The following is an 11860-nucleotide window of genomic DNA, read 5'->3' as shown; positions in this document are numbered from 1 at the left end:
TCTCCTTGGATAGACCGATCTTTCATTGCTGCCTACTACTGGCTGCGGCTCCCTGCTACACCGATACTGGCTGCGCTGGAGCAGAGGGAGCAGTTGCTGGGGCAGAGGAGGTGGCTACTAAGCTCTCAAATGTCAGTGTTGAGGTACTACCCTCCAGACGAAGTGATTCAGCCGCCCCTACCTGACAAGCCTCTCGATTTCGTTCCGGAGCTACAGGCAATATTATTATCGTGACCGAGGTCACGATGATAAAAGCAGTATTTATTTGGATCGCGCAGTGCTCCAGCTTCATTCGTATTTTTAGAGGCTTCGATAGCTCAATTCGTACCTTCATCAATACCTCCCCCTGAAAACAGTCAAAGGCGTGTAATTAGTGTAACGCCTAGAAGGTGAGGGTTGTCGATCTTGAAGTCGATCCCTCCTCTAGGGATTTCGAGATCGACGATTTCGAGATCCCCATTCTTTCCTCTCTGAAATGGAGATCTGGAGCACTGGCGGATTTTCTCCTCTTGTCTTGAAGGGCACTCCTTATTTGCCTTGCCATAACAGAACTGGCAAGAGTCTCCTCAGCAAAGGTCTCTTCTGTGCGGCATGCTTCTCTGTACAGCCAGCATATCTGAAAAATCTTAGAAATAAGTCTTCGTCAATGACTTTTTTAAGTCGTTCTTCGATAGGCCGCCCATCATCATGGCATCACGGTCGATTGGTCCAGATCACGGACCTCCAAGGTTGCCGCATTGAAACATTGACTAAAGTATGGATGACTCATCCTCCTCTGCTTGATGGTGTGGAGATAGTCGGATTGCTTCTGCTGTCACCGGCTACTGACAAAATGGCCGATGAATGTCTGACATAACTCTTCGAAAGAGTAGATGGATGCGGCTTTAAACTAAATACCATTATCGGGCGGCCCTCTTGAGGGTAGGAGAAACGCTCATAGAGGATAGCATCGGATGCTCCCTGGAGGAGCATCACCATCTTGAAAGTCTCCATATGGCCGATGGGGTCGGCAGTCCCGTCATAGACTCTAGCTGGGCAGCTTCAAGTGCCAAGGAGTAGCTCCTTACTATCCTCGACGTAAAGGGTGGCTCGCTATTAAACCCTCATAGGACTGTGCCGAGGAGTGGTTATTATTGAGAGCATTCTCAATCTTTTTTTTATCTAGATCTCCATCTTTCGATATCGAGATCTCGAACGGTGCAGATCTCGGAATGCTATGGAGCATGGCGACAGGGGTTGAATCGTGCCCCAATCATGGACTAGGAGATCGCCGTCTGGCTGGCTGTTGGGGGCTCTGAGGAGGCATACACGGCTCTGATTGTAGCGACGGCTGAGGAGCCGAGTGTGGAGCTGGATTTGGTGGGGGCGCCACAGCAGGAAGCACCGATGGTGCCGTCGAGATAATCATCGTTGCATCATTAAAGGGGGTGCAGAGGCAGCTGACTAGGCTGCTGCACCATTGGGGAGGCGCAAGAACAGTCTGGACTACTTGAATAATAGATGTCAAGTTTTGAACCTGCTAGAAGAGCAGATTGAATTGATCCACCATGACCAGTGCTCGCTGGGCTGGCGGAGGAGTCTCGATTGCTGGTTGCTGTGTCTGGTTGTTGCTTGGCTCTCCACCTGATGAGAGACGACGACATTAGAGAGCTGGGATGATGCTCGTTTTGGAGGCATAATGAAGATTATACCCTTCCTTTATCTATTGTTGCTCGATTCGATCGAGGTCAAAAAGAGGACGACTGAGCCTCCCATAGGAATGCTGATTTTGGAGTGACCTGCAAAACAAGTCCAAACCGAATATTTTCGCTCCGACGAAGACCTTTCGATGCTCAAATCAGATTCAGAGAACGAAGAAGCAGCCACGAGTCCTCTAAGAGGAATTACTTAGCTTATCTTGGTCATCGAGGCTTTGTTGTTTATATAGATGCTGTCGAACAGCTGGCACATATTATGAGATTGTGTGATCTCGAGATTACAGGACAAGCTATAACGGACGAGACATTTCAGCCCTCAACTGCTCCTGGAGATTAGGAGAGTTGATTATGCCTGAGTTTATCCACTCGGAACGGACAGCTGTCGTGCACATCAGGAGTGAGTCGGTTGTGATAATAGACAGTTTACGCACTAAGGTATTGGTCTGCTGAGGCAATGGAGGTAACCTATGTGCCGGACAGATCAGAGATAATAGCTCTGCTTTGCATATGGCTCTGTATGCTTAGTTTTATTTTGGATCAACGGTCCCGATAATAACTGAAAGATCTGAGATACTCTATGTTGGCATATTGATGCGAGGTACCCATGGTAACCATTGTAACAGCTTCAAAGTGAGGACAATGATGTGATATACGAACCAATGGAGGTAGAGTTACCCATCCCTGGATGACACACGCCAGCACCAAGCTGAGGCTCGACCAATGTGTTTCGAGGAGGTAAAATATTATTGATTGAACCAAATTCCACCTTATCATTTTTGGATCAGTTCAACTAGTTATGCATGCGCATGCAGCTAGCGATGGGGGAAAAATCGCCGATACAATGAAAAAGAAATCGCGATTGGTTGAATTAATCGCGATTTTGGTTGAGGCTGGAGACCGCCCGCATCGCCGCCGAGCGCAGCGTCAAGGCCAATCAATGCCCACCGCCGACTTCGGTCTCCTCAACAGCTACGAGAACCTCACGGCCCTTGTCTCTGACGCCTTTCTCCCACGGAACCACCGCCCTCGCCGCCGATCACAACGTTCTGCACCTTATCTTCCAGGTCACCGGCCTCCCTAATCCATCTCCTCTCTCCTCTCGTATCGTCCTTCCCGGATCTGGCGGTTGCGCCATCGATCGTCGCCTCAGACAGCGAAGATGCCCCATGGCGGCCCAACGCATCATCCCCTTCCCCGCCGCCGATTTGGGTCTCTCCGATGGCTGCGAGAACATCATCGTCACTGTTAGCGAGGGCAGTGTCTACGCCGGCGAGGATGTCGGAGCCGAAGCACTAGGAGGCCCAGTAGGTGGCGACGCAGGCACCGGTGGCCATGTCCCGGCCAAAAAGTGACAATGTTAGACGTAGAACATCTATTAATGTTGTAGGTCTAATTATACATATTATTATTATTATTTATTACTTGGAGATTACTAGAATCTGAACATCTATCGATAATCTGTCTAAACTTCTTCTTGACCATAAGCTGAATCATATGCTGAAATTTTAGAAAGAAAAGCCAAAAAGGAATAACAAATTTAGATCACCAATTTCTTTTCAATGCTTTGTGACAAGGTTCTGCTTATTGTGTTAAATTTGTTGTATAATTATTTTTTCTTTGCTAAAAAATGTAAAACAAAACCAGAAGATAACGATATGGAATGATCATGGCAAGCTTATTCTATTGTCCTGGTGATCAATTTATGACTTAGAAAAATTCAACCTCTCCCCTAACCCATGAACTTAATCTGGATTCTAATCCAGTTGCTCTCCTGGGAAATTAATCTCAGGCGGAACCAGAATCTCCCACAAGTTTATAATTGTTTCATATCTTTATAATTCTGAATAAACTTGATGACAATTTGTAGCCTATCAAACTTGGCACAACATCCTTGAGTAGTCTAGATCATCTCCTATGCTTTCTCATGGGTTCTTTTAAGGTTATTTAGCTTTGAAATTGGAAGGATCCGACTTGTATCAAACTACTTTTAACTATTCCCCCCCTTGGGCATGCTCTTGGATGGTGCAAAAGCCCCCATCATGGTGAAAGAAATGCCATTTTCATGCCGATTCTGAGGACACATGAATTGGGAATGAGGATCTTATACATGTATATATGAAGAAAAAGAGAAAAAATGCAAGCATGGCTAAAGGATACTATCCACCAGACATCATGCTTTTCTTACTTCTTTCTGAAGAGGTTCTACTCCTCTAGATAAGTTAAAAATGTTTGTTAAATAGTGGATACACGGCATGTAATTCCTTCACCTCTTTCTTCAAACAAATTGACTTAGTATCTTTTGTTCCATGGAGATCTCTGTTTCCATAACAGATAATGATGTTAGAAAAGGGGGAATAGTAAGCCTGGTTTCTCCAAGAAATCCAACACCTACAAAGACTGTGTATCTTTCAAATATAGACCAGACAGTGGCTTTTCCTGTTCAGACAGTATTCTTCTATGAAGTCCCACCAGGTGGTGGAATCCCAACATTTGATGTAACTGAGAGAGTGAGGATATCAGTATCTGAGGTTCTTTTGATCCCTTACTATTTTATGGCTGGTAGGCTCAATTTCAACCTCCAAACAAAGAGGCTGGAGCTTGTCTGCAACAATGCTGGGGTCTTGTTTGTTGGTGCAACATCGCATCTTAGGTTGAATGAGCTTGGGAATCTGTCCCTACCAAATCCTTCATTTCGGCATCTTGTTCTTCAAACAGAAGGGTTCGAGAGCTTCGCTGAGACTCCCATTTTCACAATTCAGGTTAAGTCCTATCTTAGATAAAATTACCCTTGTTAAGAATGGCATTTATTGGTTCTCTTTTTTCCTTTTTTTTTTTTTTTTGTCTGTGCATGTGCAGGTCACGAGATTCAAATGCGGAGGATTCTCGATTGGTTTTGTTACAAACCACAGCATACTTGATGGCAGATCAGCAGCTGAGATGTTTGAGAATCTTGCATCTATCTGCAGGGGAGAAGGCATGAAGACCCATGAGCTTAACATTGATAGGTCATGCATCAGAGCAAGAGACCCACCTCAGATTAAGTTCAAGCATACAGAATATACCAAGCTAGCAGAAGCCACCTCCCTTGCATCCTCCTTTACTTCACCAATCCAACCCCCAACATCCACTACTCTCACAGGGCTCTTACCAGACCATGAGTTCAGAATGTTTTCTTTCAACCCTGACATGATCAGATGTCTCAAGGAGAAGGCTATGACCAAGTGCTCAAGCTTTGAGGCCATTGTGGCTCACATATGGAGGGCAAGAACGAAGGCCATCTTCGATAACCTAGATGAAATCTCCTCTGTTCTGTTTGCAGTGGACATAAGGTCTAGGATGTCACCACCTTTGCCACAAGGGTTTAGTGGCAATGCTGTGATCACGGCCTCAGCTAGTGCTAAGGTGGCAGACTTGGGTGAGAAGCCTTTCTCCTTCTGTGTGGAGATGGTGAAGGAGGCTATAGAGAGGGTCACAGATGAGTATGTCAGGTCTGGAATAGACTGGCTGGAGGTTTATAAAGGGATGCCTTCCACTCTGAATGGAAACTTCTTTCTTTCTGCTTGGTGGAAACTTCCTTTCTATGAGCTGGACTTTGGGTATGGGAAGCCTCTCTATGGTGGGCCTGTGGCTGGTGGGATGGGTGAATTTGTGTTGCTGCTCTCCAGTGGTAATGACATGGGAAAAAGGGGTGGTGTGAATGTGTGGATAGCTTTGGAGAAAGATAAAATGGAGAGATTCTCATGTCATGTTTTCGAGATATGAAGAGAGAGAGGATCCTTATTTGGTGCACCTGAACAATGAGCTTTTATATGTTTACATCTGCAAAAGATGGCAATCTATCTTACATCCTTTTTGTGTGAACATGGAACCATGGAAGAAGCTAGTTTAAGATGGCAAGAATGAAGAAGGGATTGAAAGCCACCAAGCACTGTTTCTTTGTCATTTGAGACTCCATCTGGCAATGTGATTTCTGGTACCTTGGAAATGAGAATCTTGGGATTGTGGAATCACAGCCTTCCCTGGATTTCTTCCTCTTTGAGTCCTATCACTGCCTCCTCTCCTAGCACCTTGTTGTTTTCTTTTCCATTTTCCCCTCTTCTTCTTCTTCCTGTTTTTTTTTTTTTCCTCTTTTTTGCTGTGTTCTCACAGGTATGCTCTTCCTTGTGTATCAATTGCCTCTTATAATCTTGATCTTGTTGTCCTTGGGACCATGCTTTCAATGTAAACAAATATTATCTTCATCAAAATTTAATTCAAACTTTAGCAGCCATTTTCTTTTCACCTGAACTATCTGAAGTCTGATGGTAGGTAATTGTTGTAACTACGTCAAAGGACATAAGGAGATCAAATAGTGTATGTGTAACGTCTGCATGAAGTATGGCACTTTTATTTCATTAAATTGCATATCTGGGATCCTCAAGTAGGAAATTTATGCTGCTATGAAATAGCATCAGAAGTAAAAGCAATGCTACTTTTGATTATGTTTTCAGATAAAAAAAATGCTAAACAAGATTTTTTTTTTTTTTAAATATCGCCACCATATCAATAGGTGACTCAGTCATTTCTTTAGATTTAAATTGAGGATTACTAATTTTACGCGTTTTGGACACAAGCCTTCCTCTTGGGTAAGCTTTCATGCCTCCTATGACGCATGGAATGATGCGACTCTCACACAAACGACCAACGACCACAATGGAAAAGCCTTTGGTTCTTGGAAGTAAATGCTGTTCCAATTTCCCTTCCTCTCTGCCACTCCTTCTCGGCCGTTAAATTGGACTCCATGTGTAACACGACACCGTTCTATTCGTATCAGCGAATCAGAATATGAAGCAAGACCCAAACTTACGGATCTGCATTCTATTGGATGGTCAGGATTTAATTCTTCAGGTTGACTGGGCCCTGCTACCATCGTCTTTTGGTTTCCAACTTTGTCTTTTTTTTATCTCTACTTTCATTGTTTTTTAAAAAAAAATTGATAATAAGGACAGATAGGTAATAGTTGACCGATGGTTGACTTGCAAACCCGGTACTATAAATTGCAACAAAACTTACCATCTGGATACTTGGAACAGAAGAGCATAAGAAATGGGCTGCAACAAAACAGGGGAGAGGAAAGAGAAGGCAGAGGAGAGGGAGGAAGGAGAGGCAGTAGAAGATATCCCTCTTCTCACTCCATACAAGATGGGAGGATTCCTGCTTTCGCATAGGTCAGTAACCCCCAGGACACTTGGTTGATTACCAGGATTCTGAATGCTTCCTTCTATATGATGCACCTTGGTGTTTTTTGTGGAGTTTATTTTATTTATTTATTTATTTTTTGAGGAATTGGAGTTGATATAATTAGACTACCTGATGACTATATAGATATAAGGAGTTCAAAAGAATCTCTCTAATTTGATGTTATGCTTTGGATACTGAGATTTGAGACTGCAAATTAATCAGACTGCTTATATCTAGCATCCATGAATATGTTAAGGTGGATGTAACAAGCAAAAATAATGCCAATGGAGGGTTCTTGGAAAGGATTGAAGAATACTTCGATAGATTTGATGAGACTGTCTTAGTTTTTCACAGATACTATTGGGAAGTTAATTGTTATGGTTTTGCTCCTGACTGCTCAAAAGTTGTTATCTGCAAGTCTTATTGTATAATAGTTTGTAATTGTTTTTAATGAATTAAAATCTTCTCAAGAGCGAAACTTGGGACTTCTTTGAAATGAAAATTCGAATTTATTAATCTTCAGGGTAGTATTGGCACCATTGACAAGGCAGAGATCCTATGGATATATTCCACAACAACATGCTATTTTGTACTACTCCCAGAGGACTTCCAAAGGGGGCTTTTTGATATCTGAAGGCACTGTGGTATCAAACACGGGCATAGGGTAAGATCGAGGCCTCACAATGCTGTCGCAAGATTTGTTCCTGAGTCCTGATCATGTAATTGGCTCCAATCTTCCACCTGAATCTTATTCATTTTTCCTTTATCTCTCTTCTGTTTTGAAGGTATAAAGATATCCCCGGTATTTGGACTAGAGAGCAGGTGGAAGCATGGAAACCAATAGTGAATGCTGTACATGAGAAGGGTGGTATTTTCTTTTTACAGATTGGGCACATGGGAAGGATCTCAAATTATGGTATATATCCTCCTACATCTTCTCTCATTCATTAATCCTACCACATCTCTTTTCATTCATTATATTTCTCAAACAAATTAATTACAAGATCCATAGTTATTGCTTTCTGCCACTGACTACAAACTAAAATAACTATAATTTGATGAATCCTTCAAGTCTCCCTTAAACATTTTGTCTCAATTATAGGTTTCCAGCCTAATGGACAAGCACCCATCTCAAGTACTGACAAGCCAATCACTCCTCAGACTCCAGAAGATGATTTCTCCCCTCCTCGACGCTTGAGCACTGATGAAATTCCTCTTATAGTCAATGATTTTAGAGTTGCTGCAAGGAATGCTATTGAAGCTGGTTAGTCTTCATCTTGTTCACTCTGCATCATTGTTTGAGAACAATGCATATCCTTAATTTGACCATTCTATGTTGTTAAGTCCATTATGCAAATATACTAGTAACATGCTTTATCCCCTAATATGTGAATGAACACCTATAATACTGTTTGAGTAACATATTTAATGTCCTCTCTGTGCATTCATAGGCTTTGATGGAGTTGAGATCCATGCGGCATTCGGTCATCTACTCGAGCAGTTCATGAAAGACAACATCAACGACCGAACAGATGAATATGGTGGAAGCTTGCAGAACCGCTGCCGGTTCGCATTGGAAGTAGTTGAGGCTGTAGTCGATGAAATCGGAGCCAGTAGAGTTGGCATGAGATTATCTCTCTTTGCAGACATCATGGAGAGTGGAGACTCAGACCCTGAGGGTCTTGCACTGTACATGGCTGAATCACTGAACAAGTTTGGCGTTCTCTACTGCCATGTGATTGAACCAAACATGGAAGTTGTGGATGGAAAGCAGCAAATACCACATGTGCATCTTTCCATGAGAAAGGCTTTCAAAGGTACATTCATCCTTGCTGGGGGATTTGATAGAGAAGAAGGTAACAAGGTAATCAAAGAAGGTTATGCTGATCTAGTGGCATATGGCCGCTCATTCATAGCTAATCCTGACTTGCCCAGAGATTTGAATCAATGCTCCTCTCAACAAGTATGATAGGTCTACATTTTACACATCAGACCCGGTTGTTGGGTATGTAGACTACCCATTCCTTGAATCCTTAAACTAATGTTCATTTTTCTTATTGAGTGATTTGGATGGAGATCCCATAGTTTTCCTTTCAGGAAAGATGTATGAATTCCATTGTTTCAAATGTAGCTAAATAATTCCAAGAAAGAAACAAGAGAATCCAATAAATCAATTAGATGGCATTGTTTGTGGTACCAACTGCAAAAGAGCAATTTACTAATACAAGTGTTCATGAATGTGCTGGCAACATTGTAAATTATCTTGGAAGCACTAACTTAAACTTTATTTTCATTTGATTATTCTTATTCAATTTAATCCTCACATAATTAGAATGTCGTCTCATCTTGAATAAAGCTCCAACTTGAACACAGATATCTCTGTTATTGTGACCGAGGTTAAATAGATATTGTGGGAGAAGTATGCCCCTTTTCTTTATGGAATAAGAAGTCCAACATGGTGATTGTAGATGTCATAATCCAATCAGGGAGAAGAATAATTCTCTCAACCTACATAACTTGAATCCCTCAAAAGGTTTTACGAAAAAGCAGAAAATTTGATGAAAGTAGGATCTAGATCTTTTTTTCTTTCATTGATAATTCTAAATTGGGATGCATAATTTCTATTTATAATAGTGAAATCTGTCCTAATACAATTAAAATCAATTTTTTTTTCCTAATTCAAATAGGACTTAGTTTTCTACAATAGACATGATAAGTAAAAATAAATATGAAAAATTAAAATCTTATAGGGGTAGATCTTGGCTTTTACATTAACTCGCTCTTCAATTATTTTGCCTATTTTTCTTGAATTTGGAGATATGCTGATTAAAATCTTTAGAAGATTTTCAATTTGACTATCCCATTTTGGAGTATAAACGATGAAATTTAGATTTGATCACTCGTACATCATATCTTTTAGAGGGTGATGCCTCATCATAGAGATCAAAAAGTCACCACCCAATTTTTTTAAAAAAATTATCCCAATGGGTTATTTCATGGGTAAATTATAACTTTTGAGGAAGAAACTAGAGAATATAATTTCAAATGTGATGATTTCCAGGGAAAAAACTAGAGAATAAAGTATACTACTAAGTTGAGAATGTTGTTTGTGATACATGAAGCAATAGATTTTTGTTGAGCCTTCTGTATATGTATCACCATTTTGGAGAGGAGTTTTGGAAGTCAATATGGTGCCTTATAGGAGGAAAAAAAAAGGAAGTCAATATAGTTTTGACATATGGCTTACAACATGAAAGAACAGGATCTTGGAGTTTTGGAGTAGAATCTTGGTGTTGGCGACAGATGTTGGCTGATAAATATTAGAGGTTAACCGTAGCTTTTTTTATGGGTGCATAACTTCTAGCTTAGAGAGCAAAGTTTTGCAAAAGGAATGGAACAACACATGGAGATAATGAAGCAGATGAGAAATCAACTCGCTTTACTTCGATGGGCTACAAAGAAGATAGGCAAATATTAATATGAGGTAGCTAACGTTTGAATGTTAAATTTTTAAGAACAGATTGGGTACTAAACATTCTTGTATTTTGTGTGGGGTATTGTTTCACTTATTTTCTGACCGAAGATAGGGAAACACCAAGCAATTGGCGGTGCAAAGAGGTGCAAAGAGAAGCGCGCCACTCGCATACGATCGGAACTCGAAGAGGATAAGGTTGGGTCCGAAATATTATGAAACTTTAATGACTTTTGGATTCGTTTTCCTACAATCCATGATAAGGTTAATGCAAAAGATAGGATAGCGAAAGGATAAAATAGTGTTTTCATTGTCCGATCATCTCTTCACATTTGGATTTTTTTTTAACTATTTTTTTTAAAACATATTTTCCGATCTACCCCGGAACTTAATTTGTTTTTCAAACTATCCTAATTGGTGACTTGACAGTAACGTGACGAAATCACATGTTAAAAATATAATTTGGACTTAAAATTATATGTTCAACGTGCGATTTCAAACTGAGATGATACTTTATAGATAAAATAAAATAAAAAATAAAATTACATATAAAAGATGTGATTTCATATAAAATCACAACTTCAACGTGTGATTTCTCCATCCTTTTTTTTCCCTTCTCCCAGTGCATCACGCGGCTGCCTTCTATTTTTTTTTTGTTTTCCCTCTCCGCTCTATTGAGAGCACAGACGAAGGGGCATGGCAGTCACCGATGCTCGTACGGAGTCACAGGGGCTCAGTTTGCTGGGGCCGAGAGAGGGAAGGGGAGGGGACGACACGGTGCAAGGCCGTGGGGGCTCGAATTCACCGAGGTTGGAGGAGAGGAGGTGGTTTGGTGGTCGCACGAAGATAGGTGTGGCCAGAACGACGGATGCGGTGCAGATGATGGTAGGGCAGAGCCGTGACCTGGGCCTCGTGAGGCGGCCGTGAATCATCGAGGGCATCGGAGGGGGCGGCGGAAGGAAGGGAAGAGAAGAAAAAATGAAAAAAAAATATTTTAGTGAAGGAAAAAAAATATTATTATATTATTATCAATAATAATTTGAATAATAATAAAATATTATTATTTTATTAATAATAAAATATTATTATTTTTTATTAATAGTAATAAAATATTATTATTATTTTTAATTATTTTTTTATTTTTAGTAAAATAATAATAAAATGTTATTATTATTTTTGATTATTTTTTCTCAAAAAATCTAGATTTTTTTAAATATTCTTTTTTAAAAATAATATTTTTATTAATAATTTAAAAATATTATTTGTATAATAACATATTATTTTTAAAAAATTATTTCAAAAAATTTATAATAGAACATTATTTTAAAAAATATTATTTTCAAATAATAATAAAAATATTATTTTTAATAATAATAAAGTTATATTTTTAAAAAATTAAAAAAATAATATTTTAAAAAATAAAAGGAGGGGAGGAAGAAGAGACGAAAATAATAATAAAAAATATTATTTT

General features: G+C 40.1%; 2 protein-coding genes across 4 annotated transcripts; both read left to right on the top strand.

The window, feature by feature from the left end:
- The first annotated feature begins 2469 nt into the window (after positions 1-2469).
- LOC105051587 (acyltransferase GLAUCE) lies at positions 2470-5967 on the top strand. 3 transcript variants are annotated; one of them, XM_029266621.2, is made up of 3 exons: positions 2471-3053; positions 4261-4456; positions 4554-5967. In XM_029266621.2, coding segments are annotated over exons 1-3 (1104 nt in total). In that variant the 5' UTR covers positions 2471-3051; the 3' UTR covers positions 5460-5967. The 3 variants fall into 3 exon arrangements, with proteins under 3 accessions (XP_010930413.1, XP_029122454.1, XP_029122453.1); XM_029266620.2 differs by having other exon boundaries at positions 2471-3080; XM_010932111.4 differs by having other exon boundaries at positions 2470-4456.
- Positions 5968-6669: 702 nt separating this feature from the next.
- Positions 6670-9117, top strand: LOC105051588 (12-oxophytodienoate reductase 1). Its single transcript, XM_010932112.4, is given in 6 exon segments — positions 6670-6904; positions 7441-7581; positions 7703-7833; positions 8020-8181; positions 8369-8858; positions 8860-9117. Coding segments are annotated over 6 exon segments (1146 nt in total). The 5' UTR covers positions 6670-6782; the 3' UTR covers positions 8960-9117.
- The last annotated feature ends 2743 nt before the right edge of the window (positions 9118-11860 follow it).

This window comes from Elaeis guineensis, chromosome 9, assembly GCF_000442705.2.
Source record: "Elaeis guineensis isolate ETL-2024a chromosome 9, EG11, whole genome shotgun sequence".
Classification (NCBI taxonomy): domain Eukaryota; kingdom Viridiplantae; phylum Streptophyta; class Magnoliopsida; order Arecales; family Arecaceae; genus Elaeis; species Elaeis guineensis.
The sequence above is the reverse complement of the archived record's forward strand: the minus strand, read 5'-3'. Positions and strand labels throughout refer to the sequence as shown.

What these genes read in the sequence shown, in the direction of transcription:
- LOC105051587 (XM_010932111.4), top strand. Translation starts at nt 4,004, where the DNA reads ATGGAGATCTCTGTTTCCATAACAGATAATGATGTTAGAAAAGGGGGA. An exon ending in CTCCCATTTTCACAATTCAG is followed by an intron (nt 4,457 to 4,553) that starts GTTAAGTCCTAT and finishes GTGCATGTGCAG; the next exon opens with GTCACGAGATTCAAATGCGG.